Source organism: Xiphophorus maculatus, chromosome 23 (assembly GCF_002775205.1).
Source record: "Xiphophorus maculatus strain JP 163 A chromosome 23, X_maculatus-5.0-male, whole genome shotgun sequence".
Classification (NCBI taxonomy): Eukaryota; Metazoa; Chordata; class Actinopteri; order Cyprinodontiformes; family Poeciliidae; genus Xiphophorus; species Xiphophorus maculatus.
The window spans coordinates 10,022,495-10,043,009 of record NC_036465.1 but is presented as its reverse complement, the minus strand read 5'-3'; the positions used below and the strand labels follow the sequence as shown (position 1 = coordinate 10,043,009).

General features: G+C 37.8%; 1 protein-coding gene across 4 annotated transcripts in view; it reads left to right on the top strand.

The window, feature by feature from the left end:
- diaph2 (diaphanous related formin 2) overlaps positions 1 to 20,515 on the top strand; it is a 454,593-nt gene that overhangs the window by 159,295 nt on the left and 274,783 nt on the right. For 3 of the 4 annotated variants that reach the window (XM_023328256.1, XM_023328254.1, XM_023328253.1), the window contains exons 18-20: positions 4,893 to 4,955; positions 8,133 to 8,486; positions 17,206 to 17,320. In XM_023328256.1, the coding sequence (XP_023184024.1) occupies positions 4,893 to 4,955; positions 8,133 to 8,486; positions 17,206 to 17,320 (532 nt within the window). The remainder of the gene's footprint in view (positions 1 to 4,892; positions 4,956 to 8,132; positions 8,487 to 17,205; positions 17,321 to 20,515) is intronic. The other variant, XM_023328255.1, reaches the window with a different exon arrangement.

Below are 20,515 nucleotides of genomic sequence, written 5' to 3'. Positions count from 1 at the left end.
TGGGAGTAATCATCCATGCAAGACGGCTTGATTTAATAAAGGGTCAATCTTCTTCCTAAGTTGTAGCTCTTTGTAAGCGAGAATTGCTCTATTGAAGCTTTTCCTATGAAATTCTATCATCGCAGAGATGGATTCCGTTTCTTTTCCAGGCTTCCACGTCGTTTCTTCCCAGTCAAAACCCCCCGTTCTGAGTACAGAAAATGACTGCTATTTCCCCCTTAACCCAATTTGAAACCCTTTTTAGGACTGCCTTGGGATAAAAGGCCAGTTTGCCTCTCTTCTTTGAGAATTTAATCTCAACCAGCATGGAGGGATGGTATTGCTTCATTTGTTTCTTAGATTGCTTTATATCTAAAATTTTCATTTATTGTTGCTAGTAACAATTGAACATGTGAGCCTTAGTTTCTGCTTGAAGCAGTTTCTAAAACATTCATCCTTACTCTTCACAGTTCAGGATTCTTTGCTGGTGTCTTGACTAGTCATGCAATCAGTCTTCTTTCTCAACTTAACCTTTTTAAAAAGCTACCTGTCTGCTCCAACTGCAGATGAATGTGTAATGTGAAAGGCAAAACCTGGAAAGTCGAACTTTACTTTGAAAGAATGATTAGTTTTAACAACTCTGCCAAACATCTGAGACGCACCAATCACGATTTTGGATTTTGGTTTTTGGTTTTTGTGAAGTTTTGAGCATTCAATATGAAATCTAAATATTTCAGATTTCACTTTGAAAGCTATATTTAAGATGTAAGAGCAGCTAAAAATACTTCCTCTCGTCTCTTTTTTGACCAATATTTTTTTTTTATTTGGAGCAGAAGGAGCATCACAATATGCATCTGATGGCACATTAGATGCTGAAAATTGCTAACTTTGGATCTTGTTCATTAAATAACATGGTGCTGGTCGTAGTAACCTGAGCACCTCATTTCTATGAAAACATGATTACAGTTGAGTTTTCCTCAGAGGTTTCCAGACATGTTCAACTTGGGGGAGATAGTTGGATAAACCCAGAATATGCTGACGAGATTATATGAATCTTCATGCTCGTATCCGATTGTTTGCTGAAATCCAATCTTTTTTTTATTTTTTTTTGTGCGGTTGTTTATACTACTAATTAAATGCAAACGCAGTTAGATTTACATGTGAGCAGTTTGCAACCACAAAGTGACCTGCATCTGCAGAAGAAGAAAAGGATAGAGCCATCTATGAATCCATTTTAAAGTTATTCAGCTGTGGAGGATTGTCACAAAATCACCATGACAAAGAAAGTTGTTTAAAACAAAGAACAGCTTGAAAAAGTCAATGGCTTTTTTTGGAGCACTGAGAGCAACTTCTGTAGAGAAGGCTGTGATTGTGATGTGATGTGATGTGCTTCTCTGACAGACATCTTTCATAATTTCATAATCATAAATTTCAGCCATTGTTTACTGGGTCTGGCTTCTTCTGGGGCAGAATTATAAAGCAGTGACATGGCCATTCTGACTGCAGATTTTTTGAAAATTTTTGGATACGTATCCAATTTAGTACCACATATGAAAGTGGTGAAATACAAATGTTTTTTGGGGGGTGAAAGGATTGGAGTTGGGCCTTTTGGACTGCTGTGAAAAAGTTGGATATGGCCCAGGTATGGGCAAAAAAAAATCAGATTTGGGTCTTAGTTGCCTGCTATGTGAACATAGCCTTAGGGATCCGCCAGAATGAGCTTATAAATTTTGCTAGAGGGATGGATGTCTATGAGTGATTTGATTTCAGATGAGCAGAAGACCAAGGATAACTAAAACTTTTATTCAACTTCATCTTGACCCTTAACCTGAATAAAATGCACGCATGTAAAATTACAGGGATTTATTGATGTTTGTTGTGGTCCTGTAATAATCATCCAGCTGATTCTGGGCATCAGAGACACTTGAGGTGCTACCAAAAGCACTGAACATCAGTCTCTTTCTCATAGACAGACATATTTCTGCTTCAGGGTGTGTTTTGGAACCCACTCCACGTTTGACACGGTGCTTTAGAGAAGTTATTACCCATCAGAGCGCAGAACCTTCAGATCAGTGTGAGGACACGCATTCAGTTTGTCCATCAAAGCCTCTGTGGGATCGCTGGTGGGTTTTTTTTTTTTTTTTTTTTTGCTGAATATGAATGTCGTTCGAGATAACCCCAACCTTTCATCTATCTCCTCGACAGAATTCCTGTCAGACGTTAAAACACTTGCATGTTTGAGTTGCCTCTCTTCACCTTGTTTGTGAACCAACAAGTTTAATGAGAGTCTGTCTCCAGAACTTTGGCATTGTAACAAGCAGCATGTTTGATGTGTCTGTTTGATTATCTCCCAGTTGAGTTGAGTGGAGTAAACATCAACAAAGGACAGCGAAATCACAAGAAAATAGAACTCATCCACCACTCCCTGAACCTTTTGCTTGCAACCATTTAAGGCAGGAGGGAAAGCTATTCACTGAATCGGCTCTGGAGGTGATGAATAATGCAGCACTGCAGTGGTTCATTGGAACACACTGCGCCATCCCATTAATAGGTTTTAACAACCTGGCCAGCTTGTAGCTGACCCAGCATGGCCCCCAGAGGAGCTGGAGGTGTAGTAGACCTCTCTCTCTCTGTCGTTTTACGCCAGACTGCCGTCTAACCTGATGCATTACGAAGTTTGACTGACAAAGGTAGCAGAGCTCACAAGGAAGAGATCTCTCTCTGAGCTTCGTTGTTGTTGTTGGGATGGCTGAAATGTTAGTTTATGTCAGAAAAGGATATATTCCATACAGATATGATAAGTGTCAAGTAATTATTTATAATATTTTAACTGATTGTGACTTACAGCCAATAAAACCCCCAAAATTAGTCAGCTCATTTAGGAATGTAATTTGTTTTATTTTAGATGAATCTGCTGACCTACACAACCATAGGGAAGACTGCTGAGTCAACAGGTACGCAGCAGGCAGCCTCCACAACAGCTTCTTGCTAAAAATGTTCAGTGGAAGGAAAAATTATAGTTAAAGATGGTGCACTAGCAGCAGGGAAAATTACACCCTTGAGACAAACATCAGTAAAGAGGAAGCACTATGAATAATTGACTTTTTAAATCTATCATGTTACAATGTTGTCCCCTCATTGAAAACATACCTGGAGTTTTGCTTTGATTCTTCTGTGCAAGATTGAGAAAACCTTGAATCTTCCATGGCAGCCAGGGTGTGTAAAACGCTTGCTTCCACTCAGCTTTCCACACAACTACTTCTTCAAGCTGCAATCTCCAGCTGAACCGTTGCTTCACACAGCACACGTTCCTCCTAAATCCCCCAGTCAGCTCCTCCTGACTAGCAGCAGTAGCAATTGGCAAACACCTGATGAATCTGCTGGGTCTAAAATTCAAATTACTTCTCAGTCGTAAACGGCATAATGTGAAGCATTGCTGTGATGACGAGCTGGAGTTTCTTAAAGAGACAGAAGGCCCAATATCAAGGCATCAAATTGTAAAGTCAAATTCTTTTAAGGTTTGTTTGATATATACAGAATTTTTGTAACTAAAATAAACATAGTTACTTGATTGTGATATAAAGTGGCTTTATGTGCCGTTAAAATACAATATTCCACTCTATAAAGGGTTTGTTGGTCTCCAGCTGTTGTTGGTGCTTCCTGAGCCACTGGAAACCGATTTAACCGTTAGCTACATATTTTAGATTCCTTGTCCTAAGCCAGTCCTGACCTGAACGTATCAGAAATTTGTCGTACCTGGGCTCAGTGATCAGAATCAGAAGTTCCAAAGATTTTCAGACTCTTTTTGGAAATCAGTCTCTCAGGATTTAAAGGAAGAACAGAAAGTCACAGAACCTTTCATTTCACTAGTTGTGCAGGATTTTCTAGTTTTAGGATAAACTGAAATTGGTGTTTCACCTTTAGAATTAAAAAACATAAGTTAACTTTTCAGGTATATTCTGTTTTATCGATATTGACTCAACTAAATTTGGTTCAGAAAATCAGAACGTCCTTGCTAAACATCATCTTGTTCTTTTTCTATCTCAGTCTTATTTTATTGGACCTCCTGAATTATAAAATACACATTTTTAGCTTTCAATATTGCACCTTAATTTTTAAAGATTTTTATAAAATAAAAAGATCCTTTTAAGCCACACAACTGAAAGTTTCTATCTCTTTTTGTTCCAGTGTGCACATCAAATATTTATGTTTCTACAGTCCATAGCGAGAGCTTTTGTAAGATTGGCTGCATGAAAAATATTTTAGTCTTTGCAGAAAATGTTCCCGTTCTCTTACTTTTGGCAAGGTTGCAGAGAGTGAATTATCAAAGCACAATGGGTACATTTCTAAAACAAAGACGGCACAGTGAAATCAATGCCCATCACACATCTGAGGGTGTGGAGTTGAAATGTATTTTCATGATGCCAGGAGCTGGAAAAAAAATGGAAATGGAAGAAGGTTTTTGAAGGAGCACCAACTGTCAGTGATGCTGCGCCGCGTTCCTTTTATACAGTCGTTGCTCTCCACTGATGTTCCTTTGAAGATGGATTACATCTTGTTTAAGGTGTAAAAGTACAACACATTCTGCCTCTTGCACAAGAATGCCTCATTCTGATATAATGGGGATAGAGCCTGTTACTAACATTGTCATTAACTTTGTAAGCAACTCCCTCCTGCTCCTTTCTCTGTCCTCTAAACTTCTCTCGTCTTTATTGTGTTTGGTGTGAATTTTTTACCTGTTGAAGTTCACTAGTGTTCAGTTCATTGTCTATCTAACCCACCCTCCATTTGTGCTTTTCTGTTGCCCTGTGTGCTGTTTCATGTCTGATCTTGTGGTGTGCATCTCTGGTGTGTGTGTGTGTGTGTGTGCGTGTGGGTGTGTGTGCGTGTGTGTGTGTGTGTTTTCTGCACAGTTAACTATAGAAAATGACAGGCTCAAAGAGGCTCAGAGACTCATCAGGGAATCTGAAGCCAAGGTGGGTGTCTTTGTTGCATGTTTGGCCCTTGACACATAAATCCTACATTTAATCACCTTCCAACCCAAGTATCCAGTAAAGAAATGAAGGATCGTGGTGCTTTAAATTGTCAAATTGATTATGAGATTGATCTTTAGTCCTTTTTGCATGCGTGCTCTGCGGCCCCAGGCCCTGTTCAGACCTGGTATTATCATGCATCCTGCCTAATTTGGATAAAAGCAGACCTTGCAAGCCCCGACCATTCACAGCTGGGATCAAAATCTGTGCTGAGCGATAATTCTCAGTAATCCGCTTTACAGGCAAGTCGCAAAAGTCAGTGAACTGTCAGCTAAACAGAAAAAAGCAGATGTTATTCAGACATTAACATATCTAAGATGTGACACAGTTGCATTTTTGTTGCGATGTTTTGGCTACCAACTCTATTTTTATTAAGTAGCTTAACAGATATGATATGGGTTAAGTAAATGAGAATAAATACAATAAATTTTGACTTCACTTAGCATCAGTACTCAGACAGTAAAGATTTTAATCCCTGAGGGCTCTGCAGCAATAAAACTCAATCACCTTGTGTACACACCTTTACTGTGAAGAAAAAATTGCGTAAAAGTGAGTCGGCACTGGAAACATAGCTGTAGATCGGTTATATGATTGCCGAGTGCAGCTATAGAACAAGGTCACCAAAAGACATACAACATATTTGTCCAGGCATATTCAAATCACTTAAGATGCATGTTTCTGCCAGATGTCAACAGACCCCAAGGTACTTTGTAATAAAACACCAGTTTCATTTAAATAATGGTGAGGGCAAGTAAGTGTCTTTAATCAATTTCTTATTGGAATACTACATTTATTTCTTTATTAGTTGCAAATTGAAATGACTCCTCTGGAAATCACTAATCTACAAAATAACATTTCAGTAAACAAATTACCACATATTAGATCTCTCTGTATTTTCAAGACATTTGATCAATCTAAAGATAAGTTAAACACTGTTTGCAATCAGAGTTGACTGTTTGTCCTTAATCCTCATACTTAAACACTTGAGATTGAATGTTTCAGTAAGAGATGAGACTGAGGCAAACATTTAATCACATTCCGCGTCCACTAAACCTGGAAACCAACATTTATTCAACATGTTTTTAAGAGTGGGTGTACTGAACTAAAAACCCACCTGTTTAGAATTGTATTTGAAATGTAATCAATTACAAATTTATGGATGGAACTTGACTTAATGCTTTGTTTTGATTATTGATTCTATATTGCATTGTGATTCTGTGTTTGTAATGATGTAAAGCACTTTGAAATGTCTTGCTGCTGAAATGTGCTATACAAATAAAATTTGATTGATTGATTGATTGATTGATTGATTGATTGATTGAACAGATATACAAACTGTTGGAAAGATTAAAAGAGGAAATATTTGAACTTTTTCCCTATAAATAGTCCGATGCAGAATCATTCTATTGAAAATTCAGAAACTAAAGCTGAGGAAAATAGTCAATTATTCAGTAGGTTTTTTTCTTAATCTAGTATTGGAGCTCATGGATCAGAGGAAGATAGACATAGAGGCCCCTCACTATGAAAACAAATCTGCTCTAATTCAGCAACTAATTTGAATCCATTCTCTCCTATTAGCCTTAAAAGATTGACAGACGTGTAATCACTGTGTGGGTTTTTTTTTTTAAGGCAAAGGGCTCTGAGCAATCTGAGCGAGGAGCTCCTTGAAGAACGCCTTTTTTAATTTTTGCCTCTAATAAGAAATCAGTCAGTGCCATTATGTAATGAAATGCCATGTAGCGTCTTTAAATATGAAGCCAATTACATTTTTACGCACACAATCAAGTGAGTGGGTGAAATGTACATTGTGGTGGAATTGCTTTTGGAAATGAGAAGTGGAAATGCTTTTCGGTTAGAGGAGACATCTAATCAGCGCCTAACTGGAGCAACAGTGTCTGTAATTTTGAAATTGGCATAAATTTTATTTCTATAAACATTTCTTTTCTTTTGGCCATGCAGTGGACTTTCACCGACGTTTTGGTAATTTGAACTGGTTGATAGTCCTGACATGTCTCACATTATAACTACATCCCTGTTGACTTTTTAATAGCACACTATTGTAAGCATTCATAATGGGCTCTTGATGGGAAAGCAACATTCTTATCTATTGTAAATTAAAGTGGTTTACATTTTTCTATGTTATTTCATATTTTGCCTAATGTTTAAAGAATTCCCAAGAGTAGTAATGTAATTTAGTAATTTAAGGGAACAATTTGCCAGAATATAGCTGAAGTTTAAACCACCTAATAAACTTTTGTAAATGTGCTGGCATAGTGGTCAACATATAACATAATGCGGAGAGTTTTGGTTCAGTGTTTTGCAGTCGGGAGAAGAAATTATATTTTTTAAATATAGTTGAGATCAGAGTCTATTGGCAAGTAAATGTTACAATACTGAGGAACTGTTTCTTTTTTAAGTAACGGTAAATACAATAATTAAGAGATATAGAATCGATATTTGAACTGTATGAACTCATGTCAACACATGTTCACAATGTGTTGAAAGTCCAATATGTACAAACACTTAAACTTCTGACTACCAGGAAAAAAATCTTGCTTTATATTATATTTTGACCTACAATTTGAGACAGCATAAAGATGATGCTTAAGTCTTTAAGTATATGATTAAGTATCCTGCAGAAAGCTCAAATGTTCTACCTCATAAACTGTATCCCTAGACAAGATCACGGATCTTTGTGTTGCATTAAAAAGAGTATTGGGAAAGCTTTTTCTATTTCACTCACTGCCTCTTTTTATTGACATTCAACAGAGTTTTTCATCTCGAAAGATGCACAGAAAAGTCACTCGGGGGACAAATTCCTAAACTTATAGATTAAAATGTTCAATAATTGCAAAGAAAAAGGGAGGAAAGCTTCTCAGTTGTAATCTGTGCATTGGGCTTTAGTGCCAGTGAAAGGCGCTAAAGCCCAATTTTGGCCTGATTTTGTGATTTACAGAAATGCAGAGATGAGCTGTTGGAAAACTTTTGACCCCATTCAGTTTATCTTCTCCAGTGCTATTATGACTTTTCCTCATCAAATCAGATTCAGGTTTATATCAGGTAAAAAGAACCTCACTCAGGATGAATTCTGCTACAGACTTCTCTGTTTTGCTTTTGCAGATTGCTGCAGGCCCAGCTGCGCCTGGAGCACCACCTCCTCCACCGCTACCTGGAGGTGCAGCACCTCCACCTCCTCCTCCTCCTCCACCCCCGCCTGGTGGCTGTCCACCCCCTCCGCCTCCTCCTCTGCCTGGCCATGCGTCTATGCCCCCTCCACCTCCTCCACCCCCAGGGGGAGGACCTCCACCACCCCCACCGCCCCCAGGTTGTGGGGCCCCACCTCCTCCTCCGTTTGGGGGCTTTGGTGGTCCTCCTCCTCTTCCTGGGTTACCCGTTGTCAAGCTGCCTTATGGACTGGAGCCAAAGAAGACTTACAAGCCTGAAACTGTGATGAAGAGGGTCAACTGGTCCAAGGTACGGTAATCTGTGCATTGATCTCATGCAGACTTGTGTTCACTCCTTCTGATTTAAGGCTGTAATGCAAATGTTACTTCTCTCTTTACAAAGGAAATCTATGCAATCTGCACACAGACCGTGTGCTAAAAAATTTGCACATTTTTTAGGAACTTTTTGATCTTTTAGGCCTCCATAGTATAATGTGAAGTCTAAACCAGAAGGAGATTTACCCAAATGCAGCTTTAATCTATTCAAACTGCCGTTCTACCACATGCCACACTCTTCCTCTCACAACACCTATTTCAAAGGATTTGATGGTAAACAATTTTTATTGCTCAGATGCCATTGGATTTGCACCATCTTAGCATATTTTGAAGAAAGAATGTGTTGTGTAATGTTCCGTCACATTTAAAAACAATTTCCACGATACATTCTCTTCCACCTGGGTTGTATTTTATGAATGTTTTATCCATCGTCTCAGTAAATTTTAGAGTCGATTTGATGGTTTTTCACACCACTTGTGCATCCTTGTGCTTCTGCCTTTAGTTACACACTGCAAACAAAATGTCATGTTTGTTCTTCTGTAGTCATGCTCATAGTGCAAATTATGTTTGGTGGTTTTAGTGGATTTAGGTCTACTTTTATGTATTTTAATGTGTTTTTGTAGATTCACTGCGTATCTTATGCAGATTTATTCAGAAAATGATCAAGGGCTAGAGGAAAAGCCATTTTCATTTGTTTTGTAGTCCTGATGGATACAATTCTTCTTTGATTTTCCATCATATAGCAAAATAATTAAACTCTAAATGATCTGATGTTCTCTGACAAAAGGTCAGCTCGCAAGCTGACCTGGTGTCGCTTACGAGCAATTGCTCCTCATAAGCGCTGCATTTTTCTAAACTTGAAATAAATTAACAGTTTCAAAAAGATCACAGGCAGGAGCGGTTGTGAAGATCTCAATGTTTTAAAACTGCGTCTCTTTTGTGAAATTATGTTTTTAACACTAAAAGAAAGGAAAGTAACATTTGTTCTATTCACCAGACCTGGTTTGGTTTGGCAGCAAAAAAAAGTAAGCTATTTTAAACATTATACTGCTATTGGTCCATTTTAGAAATTCACAGATCAATTTTATATACTCTCATCCTGAATGAACTGAAAGATTCTTCTTTTTTTATGAAAAGATTGGATTTGGACCATTCAAACTGCAATGAAAAAGTGGGAAATGAATTACTGTGTGAATGTAGCTTTAGATTTATGATCTTTTTCCTTCTCTGGTGATGCTTATTTGGAGACTTCTATACTCAATGAAGTGCTGTCGGAATGTGGCATTTTCTGACTGGAAATATACACAAATTCTTGATTTTCCGACCAGCCACTCATCTTTGTCGAGGTTGAACATTGTTTTAAATAAGCCAGAAAATATTCTGGTTTATTTAAGCCTCTTGAAACTATTCATGTAGTTTCAAGAAGGTGTCTTGAAACTACATGAGTAGAATCTGTAGTCAGCCAACTTGAAAAATTCATAACCGAGTTGGTTAGAGTTTGGAGAGTAACGATCAAACCAAAGATGAATCCTTTGATGAATCACACATCTAACACCTGTTACATTGACCTTTTATGCTAACTTGTACAGATTCCCACAGAACCGGTGTTCTTATATTTTCTTACAGTTAAGTGTGTGAATAAAATCGATTCCGCCTAAGCAGTGCTGAGAAAACTGGCCAATTTCTGGTGAAATGTCATATCAAAAGAAACCTGGTTCTAAATGACACAAAAGGAGGGAAACTCAGGTTAGTTGTAACTGAATTGAAGTCTTTCTAACAGCTTCTATATGTGCAGTTTCATAATACTACTTATTTCCCGAGTTGTACGTTTCCCTGAGCTCATCCTTTCTCTGTTTTACAAAACAGGGGAAACAACAATGCAATTTCTGATTACCAATTCCAAGGGTGGCTGTGTTTGTTTGCACCTTGATCTGGTATCATCGGTATCATCGCTCATTTTTATGGGTTGATATGGTTTTGCATACATGATTTGTGTGCATGTACAAGAGGACAAATGACCAATGTCTGCAGGGGTGTACGTAAACAGGTTAAAGTGGAAGAGGATTAACCTTGCCTCTGCAGGGAATTTGGTTTCATGATGCAAATTAAATTCATAACCACCTGAAGAAAAACAATCTGCTTCTCTCGTGTCAGTGAAGTGGAACATCAGTCATCTGTCTCCTCTATATGGAGCAGATGGAAGTACACAAGTGCCAGGCTTGACTACTATTCAGTTGTATAAAAGAGAGGAGAATAACAACACATTTTTATAGATCCACTATGTTTTCCTGCCATATATGTGTCCAAAATCAGCACGGTTCACATACTCAACAAAAAGAAGTGTGGTAATTCAACTTTACTGTTTCACATTAACATGTTGTTTTTAAAGCAGATAATGCACAACTCTTAGCACTGCTACATATGTTGGAAATATGTTTAACAGAACAATTAAAATCATATGTGAGCCTGGATAAGAATCTATGTTTATCTTACTGCCATGTACTGGAGTAGCTTGGCATTAGAGAAAAACTTCCAAAAATGATAATAGCAAAGAGCAACATCTTTCTGGCAACAAAGCATAGCAACCACTAGATGATACCTATATGCATGTGGGAAGTACTCTTTGAAAAATTTAGTTCTATCCTACCATCACAAATGTAAACAAATTGATTTAAGTTAATGTGTATTTAGTCAAAAGGCTAAGATTTTGGGTAATAAATGCTCCAGGTGAGTCTGGTGTAATACAAAGAATAATTTTGTCTAAAAGTGAAAATTATTATTCAATTTTCAATTAGTAATATTGTGGCCTGTGCCAGAAAATGAATCGTCGTTGGGTTTTTCACCAACTCTATTGTAGCAATCCAAATTATTGTACGAAACATGTTGATGTACGTATGAAAAAAACTTCTTTTTTATTTAACATCAGGAGCACCACAAGTGTGACACTGCTGATTTGTAAAAATATTTTTGTTCTTCTACAAAATACATCTAACTAACAATCTCTGAAATATTCTTTTATTCTGGTGGAAAAAAAGATGTATTTATTTAAAAGGCTTTTTGCTTCATCTTTACCAGACTGTGGATGGCACCCTGTGTATTCATGCTTCATTTGTATCATACATCTGCTCACTACACTTCAATTTGCTGTAGCCATTTGCTGTTTAGCAGCAGGTTGCAGCTGCTGTGCATTATTAGCCTAAAGCAATGCTACAACGGATCCACATGGGACAGGTCTAACTCAGGCTTACAAAGGGAAATGTCAGCTTTTAATTGCTTATCGCTTTTAAAGAGTTATTTCCTGCATTTATGTTCTTCTTGGTGTATTAGTCCCAGAGAAAATTAAGATTAAGTAGGCCATTGTAAAAAAATGAAATTATTCTCTAGCTTCCATTTCAGCTAAATAGCTTTAGCCTATTACTATTTATAATATTAGATTCTAGCTTAATATTAAGATCTTGATTACAAATATCTATGAGCATATGAAAATGACTTTACAAAGGAAACATGAATACACTGGGAGGAAGAAAATAACCACAGCTGCACAAAGTGCCACGAGACAAGCTCATATTTAAGCTCAACATTGGCTCATTAGCTCAAGTTGTAATAAATGCCTTCCCTTAAACACACAGAGGCTATCTTTATTCTGCTCAGGCTCTGCAGGAAAATCCCACAGCCACTTAGTGGACCAAGAGTTCAACAGCAAAATATTAACAAAATTACTAGACAGAAAAAGACCAATGTCAAATATTAAAGGCCAAAAATAACCAGAAGAAACTGCAAAGCATATTTTTAAACTGCTTGTTTACTTCGTGAATTAAAAACACGTTTGCAGTTAGACAGTTTAAAACTGTAGTAGCCATTCAAAAGTATTCATACTACACTAAATGTTTCATATTTTGCCATACCATTTTATGTGATAGAACAACATAAAACATTTCGTAATGGAAAAGAAGCAGGAGTAAAAACCTTTATTATTAAAAATCTAAAACCTGTCATTGTATTTAGCTGTCTTGGTATATATCATTAAATAGAAATATTACTTTTTTGATGAAGATTGAAAAAAAAAATAAAATTTGGATGCACATTTTACATTTTGAGAATACAAAATGTAAACACTAAAATCCTTACAAAGTTATATATTGTCATTTTTACAGCTCTTTCTTCTCTTTTGTGTCAGGGTTTTAAAGTTGTCTATTATTCTGTAAATTTTCTTGTACAACAATAAGAAATATGTAGAAAAACATTGGAAACAGAGACCACAAGGCAAATGCGAATGCTGGAAAATTTACTCTTGGGACGAAACTTGCCCTAAATTATGTTTGAAACGAAAATTTGGGTATCAGTACATAACACAATTGTTGAGTAACAGCTACAAACCAGCATTGTTTTCTTTTCCATCAATAAGATGTCACCTCCTACAAAAAGTCACGTTTAACTTTCCAAACGGCAGCTACAATCTGGTGGTGTCTCCTTCATTTAGCTCAGACACAGAAAAAACATGTCGCTACTGAAGCTATTTGTCAAACTGACGGGATGTTTAGAGAAAGCTATGGCTGATTAAATTTGATCTGTGGATATCCACTTACAATTGTACTGACAGAGGTAACATTAAAAGTACAAATCAATACAAGGAAAGTATTTTCCTACTTTTTTGGGGGTTTTCAATAAGTAGCCACACATCCTGTCAATATGTTGTTGGTAGAAATTTATTTATCCAAAAAAGGTCAGTTTTCTGCCTACAGTCATTGAGAGTGACTAACTTCAAGGTGAAGCCTTACCAGACCCAGGTCATCGTTTCTATATAGAAAGGCTCTGTCTTCTAAGAGACAACAGGCTCTTTTGTGTTAGAAAAGTGTTCTTTTTAATTATGTGCTTTGAAAAGCAATTAATGTCTTGTTGTAATTTATGTTTTGTACTTTCTGGTTTTCTAGCTCTAAAATTTGCCTCGATACAATGTAGAAATCGTTACTAAAACGTGTTGCCAGGTTTTACCACTTTCTCACATCAACTGAGTTATTTACACTGAGGTCTCTTCAATTACAATTTTAGTACAAAATGTTCTTTCTGCTTTAGTAGAGTCGCATTTTTCTAAATAAGACAGCATTATTGTTAGTGTTATTGGTTGCAGTAGTGGCAGTAAAAGCGGCTGTGGAAGCAGCAGCAGTCACAGCAATAATATTAATTTATTTTCCACACCCACTTCATCCCCTTCAGGGCTACAGGGGATTGGAGCCTTTCCTGGTATCATCTGGTGAGAGGCGGAGCACACCCTGGACAGGTTGCAAGTCTATCAAAGGGCCAACTGGGAAGCTCTTGAGAAAAAGAGCCAAACTCTCTCCCACACACACACACACTGACTCTGTGAGTCAGTTTAGATGGAATTACCAATTAACCTAACATGCACCCTGTCTGGACGGTGGGACTGCCCAAAGAAAAGTCACTGTCATGGAAAATCTGCAAACTCTACTCTGACAAGTCCCATCTGAGATCATGCAGGGAGCCCTTCATAATGATTTTTGCCGTATGGCGAATATTGATTTACCTTTAAAGTTTTCTTAATTAGGCAGTGGTAGTGGGATTGGATGACTACCCTGTTTGAGACGAGTCCGTTATTTTGTTTCCTCAAGTTTTCAAGTTTTAGTTGAGCAGTGAGTCGAGGGTTAGGCCTTTTGGGTTTTTATGTTTGCATGTAGAGGTGCTCTCTGGGTGCTCCAGCTTCTTAGCACAGTCCATAAGCACAACTGCTAAGGCTGTTTTCACACCTGCTAGTCCAGTGCACTTGGTTCGATTGGAGACAAACATTGCAACATTTGTGACATTTTTAGTTAGTTAGTTTAGTTTTAGTTTGCTTTCACTTCACTGTCAAACAAACAAAAACAAATTGAGCAACCTGTTCCCTCCCTTGTATGAGATGGAGATGTAACAAGAGCCAGACACTCTCAAGACACTGAGTGCAACTTGCTTATTCAAGAAATGTAAAAAAAAAAAAAAAAAAGTGGAGTGGTGTCAGATTTTAGTGGGTGCAGTTTTTTTTTTTTTGTCTTTGGTAGATGTTCCAAATAAACACTGGAAGATGAGGCAGTTCAGGGAGAATGTTGTTTTTCATACAAGCGCCCTTTGCTTTAGTTTGCTTTCTGATTTGGGAGGTGACACTAGCCTACTTGGCATTCATATATGCATTCGAACAGCATCATTGTTCACTTCAACTGAACTGAGACTTAGGTTTTTAGGCGAACCAGAGTTTCAGTCTGTATCAGAGTTTGTTCATTCACAGCTCCCCAAATTAACTGGACTTTCCAACCAAACAAATTAGAGTTTGGTTAAAGCAGACTAAACAGGGCTGGTGATTGTGCATGCATGGTAATTTGTCATGTGACCTGAGGTTACCCTGGAGATAGGCACCAGCCCACCTGTGACTCTCCAAGGACAATGGATGGAAGGAGGTTTCAGCTGCTCTGTTTGATCATTGTTCCCACATAGAATTCAGTAACATAGTGCAGTTGTCCTTTATCTGTGCTTCACTGAAATCAAGCCTGTGTTGGAAGTTTCATAAACCTCCATTAACGCAGCCAGCGACTCTCAAACACGTTTGCATTCATCACCATTACTATGCGGCCTTGAGGACGCTTGTTGAGTACCAGCTGTAACTCTGTCTGTGTTGCATAAGTGCTGTTTTTACAACTCTTTGTTTGCATAATTACTCTGGTTTGATGACGATGGTGGTGGCAGTGCAATAAGCGAATTGCAAGGCTGGGGCCACAATAAAAAGCTACAAGAAGAAATACTTCTGGAGCTCTCAACAGAATGTGTAGTAGAAAAGGAGTAGTGTCACATGTATTATTAGGTAGTAATAACTGTAACTTACTGGGGGTATCTATCTTTTGCCCTTGGAGGTCCCTCTAATTTGTTCTCAACCTGAGTCACTTGGAAACAAAGAAATGCTCTCTTACAGTTTGCAGTAGGAATAATATGAATCAAAAAGTTTAATTTATTTTTATGAATGCTATTATTAACTTCAGTTTTCACCAGACTTAACAACCATACAATAATTTTCAGAAATTTTAAACCCCTAAATTTTAGTAATGTCGTTTTTTTAGGAGCATTTAAAAAAATGTACGCAAAATTGAATCAGATAAAAAAAAATTCTGGTCATGTATTAATAAGCTTCTCTTTCAGCGTCCCTTGAGCACAATTCATGCTCTTTTAAAGATTAACAATTGCCTTTCTTTAATGAATAAAACTTCAGTTCTCACCATGCATAACACACATTTTGAATGTTAAACCCCTTAAATGCCAGAGTCAATCCCATATTGTAAAAGTGAATCTTTGTAGGACAGTGGGCAATACAATTTAAACTGGAAGGGCCAAAAACTGTGCAGAAATATTGATTACAATTAAATATTTTGTGCAAAGTTGTTAAAAGTTGGCCACTGCAGCTTACATCATGGTGTTTTGGCATCTACAGCTATGGTCTACAACAGTGGTCTACAGTAAGCTCAGAGATCATGGCAGGGAGGAGAACTAGTTCACAAATTCTTTGTATGAGGAAATAATTCTGCAACATTTCATTTTGTTTTCCATGTTACTGGAACCTGAAAAGAAGAGTAGAAGGCATTAGTGAGACGTTCTTTGGCTGCGTCGGACCAGAACCAAACATGAGGAATTCAGTGTTTTGGTCTAATAGATGCACAAGATGAATGACCAGATGCACTTCATCTGGTTTCAGATGACCGCTGCCTGTTTTGATCACCAGTTCACCCAACACACATTCCAGACTCTGTCCGAATGCTTTTCTGAATTCGTATGACATTAGTTTAGTTTTGCATACAGACAGAGTCAAAAGTTCACCAGAGACGTCAAGAGGCTATGAACAAAATGACGTGATTTTTGTCACATAACTTTGACAATGAGCACCGATTTGGGTAGGTTGGCCTGACCAGGCTGTCAAACATAAGCAAAATATAACATTTTGAACTGCATTCAGTTTGTTTTTAATGGTATTAGATGGTAGAAAAAACTCAGAAGGAACGTGGATTGCTCTTTGCAGTTTAAAAGACAAATAATAAATCTTCTTGAACATGCTATTGGTTGCTGTTTGCAAAGAAGCCAATCCAGAAGCACAATAAATTTCCCTTCATAACAATTGGCTGTACCCCCAACATCAGTTTCCACTGTGAAAAATATAGCAAATTAAAGTATTTTTGGTGTTTGAAATATTATAATATGGATTTCTAAGCCTTTTTAGAGAGGATCTGAAGTATTTGTGAATTTTAGCTGCTTGCAGGTGGCTGTGGTCTCTAAGCCCCATAAATACCAAGTTTCCACTCTACTGATGAAGTATTGTCTCGGTGTGGTTGGTTATTTTAGATTTTTTTCTCATCCAAGTCTCTAATGAAAAAATGAGAAGCTTTCATGTCTGTGCTCACCCCGACAGTGTTGAAAGATCATTATCTTCACCATAGTCAAATAATTCACAATTTCAAGCCTCACATTTATATGTTTGCTTTTTTCTTTTGTAAGTCCCGTTTACCACTCAGATGCTCAGTATGCCACCCAAGGTCATGCGTGTATCCACACACAGGAAAAGACTCACAAAACCTCTTCTATCTTCCAGCTAGAAGAAGTTTGAGTGGCGGCTTGATGGAATGACGGTTTCTGATTGTGGCGATAATGGAATCCTTGTGTCATTGCAGATAGTGCCTCAGGAAATGGCAGAGAATTGCTTCTGGATCAAAGTCAAAGAAGAGAAGTTTGAAAACCCTGACCTATTTGCTCAGCTCTCCCTGTGCTTCTCCTCACAGAGTAAAGGTAAGAGATGTCATCTCTCTCCACCCCACCCTTAGCTAATCTTCTCACGCATGCTTCATTTGGCCTCTAAGGCGATGGATGCCAAGGTATACTTTGATCTTGTGGCAACACATTTTTTCCCACTTAGATGTTAATTATCCTAAATCACAGTATTTATTTCTAATATCTTCACTGCCTGCTCTGAGTTTAAATGTTTTTGTTTGTGTCAGACATCCCATTTAGGCTGCTTTTCCTTAAAAGAAAGTATAAATCGTCACTGAGCTTCGCATTGCATTTGATTTTTGTGTCCATTGAGCTGTTTCAGATTTGTTTTTTTTTTTTCCTTTTGTTTTGAGCACAATCTTGAACTTTTACACGTGGCAGCTATGCTTGGTTTGCTTCTTGCCTTTTCCAGCCCAGTAGGCCAATCTTCTATCAGGGTGGATGTGAGGCTTTGAAGGAAGCTCTGGGAGTTTACTTGTCGCAGCCAGTTTGTTTCTCAGATACACAACGAGGAACCCAACTTGCTTATGGATAAGAGTTGCAGTGCAGAGCTTTTCTTTGTTTTTTATAGTGGAAGAGGGTGTTTGAGAGCACTTGATGTATCCCCCCATGACAATTTGATTGTTTTCCATTGCTTTGACAGTATGTACACCCCTCTAATTCTAGCAGCAGTGGGAGGGGAAAAGTCAACCCTGTCAAGCGCAGAAGAGTCAAATCTGAGCTCTGTCAGCATGTGTGGACATAACTATACAGAATCCTGCAAGTTTTTTCTTATATCCAGCGTTTGTTTGGACACCAGTCAGCCTGCCAGCAGTTTCTTGCTCTGCCTCTTTCACAGCCTCCAGGTCCACAAACTAGACTCATTTCCTTTTTTTGCCACTGTGAAATGAACAGCAATTTTCCCTGGGCTGCCGCAAGGTGATTTTCCAGAGTGATACAGATGGAAAGAGGATGTGGCTTGGAAAGAACAGTTGTTGCAATGCCTAATGAAGTGGGAACAAGGACAGGGCCTGGCAGTCATACATTTCATACTCGTCATAGAAACACACAAAAAGATATCGGTGAGATGTTTATACATCTATCTGTCTTTCTCTTTGCAGATATAGATATTAGTGGCGGGATTCTATTAAAACTTTTAATAAAGTTAATTCCAGAGTTTGTAATAATCACATTGTAACCAAAAACTATGTATTTAAAAAATAATCAACATTTTCAGTAAAAAAAAAAAATGGCTCTAACTTATTGAATAAATAGACACATTAACTCAACACCAAAGATGTGAGTTGTTTTTAATCTCTTATTTAGGTTATTTCATGTTGTCGTCAGATTGTGATTGACTTCTATGAGTCTGGAATGAGATCGGAATCTGCCTGATGAAAAACTTACTTTAATGAATATTGTGGTTTGGGTACCTTTCCCCCCTAAATGAACTTATTATTTTAAAACTACATTTTGTATTTACTGAGGTTGCGTTTCAGGTATGTACTTTACATCTGAGATAAATTTTTCAGATAGTCTCTGATTTCAAAAGCCAGTGAAATATTTGTAGTTCTGCAACACATAGCTGTACTTCAGCTTCAGATGCCCTTTTATATTCTTTATTAACTTCACTTTCTTGCCCACAGGGGTTTGTGAAAAAAAAAAAAAAAGCCTCAATAGATCGTCCGTGTTCCCGCTGGCATGGTAGGAATTCATGATCCAGCATTTCCCCTGGGAGTTACCTCCGCTGGATCCCTATCAATTACCCCTGCAGCGACTTGACTGAATCAGCCCTTTTTTCCTCTATTGTTGAAACAGAACATGATTTTCTCATGAATGAAAAATGCTGTTTAATGTTTGAACACCCCGACACCCTCCCTCCTCATCACCCCGTCAGTGGAGTTGTGGAGTTGAAAGTCAGCGAGACGAGCTTTGATGTAGATGGTGCCGCTCTGAAAGCCTGCTAAGACGGGTTTACCTAAAATGAGGGAGTAGTTCATTTGTTTTCCTCTTGTGTGTTTCATGATTGATGCTGAATAGTCAAATGCATTGAATTTATGGTTGGTTTTGTCAACAAATCTCCTGGGTAGTTATCATAACTATTTGTATGGAGTCTTTCTTTAAGTCTGAATTGAAACTGGTGAAGGTAAAAATTTGTTTAGGCATTTAACTGGTAAGACCAAGCCATTCAGAATTACCTCCTGAGGATTTAGTTTTATAATAACGACACATCATGAAGCCTTTCTACTGATTTAACTTCAAATCACAGGTGTAAACTGACTCTATTTGTCTGAGATATTTGTCCTTCTTTAAAAGACACACATACACACACCCATACATGACTTGTTAGCTATTATTTTGCTTTTTATGGTTCCATCTTTGCCACAAGATGTGTATATTTATAAGTAAAGCACACTTTTGGGGCCTAGTGTATTGTGAAAGATGAGGCAAGCAGGTGTAAATGCCTTCCCTACAGAGCTGCCCTCAGAAAATGCAGCAAAAAAGGCTTCTGTTATCTCCGCCCTCCTTGGGATTCGTGCTTGTTACTGCATTGTTGAAAAGCAACACTTTGGCAGTGACAGAAACTAATAAAAAAAAAAGAAAAAAGAATCGCTTTAACAGCCCCCAATTTTCAGACGCTTATTGTGCTCAGAAGCCTCTAAAACAACTGAGAATGCAAGACTGTCATCTCCCCTGCTGCTTTTATAGGTCTTGCTGTTTAATGAGTTTTACCAAGAAAAGAAATGATAATCAAGAGGGATTTCGGGCTTTGCTTCAGTCTTCTAGGAGTGGCACACTTATTCATTTCTTTAGCGTGTCCGTTTTTTGAGTCTGATGCTGTGGAAATATGCTGCCAATGCTACGTTAAGATATTCGGGTAGCCGAGTTGAGCGGGCTGACAAACAGAAATCGATGGTTTTAGTGTGATGGATGATGCTCTCTAGCTATCAATAACTTTAACATTTTCTTTTGATACCCATGCTACATGTGCTTGGTATAATCATAATGGTAATTCTGTGGGAAAATGCTGTAAAAGCTGGCAGAACAACAGCTTAAAGCAGCGACCATTATCTGCACTTATGCTTGTTTGTTGGGTGTTTTTCAAGTGTTACCTCCAGTGGCTCGTTTGGACCTTTTCTAGACTCATAAGATTTGTAAATAAATGCCAAACAGTCCAGTTTGCTGTTAAGCTTCTTAAAATGTGTGCACATGGACTTGCGATTTTGAGTGTCC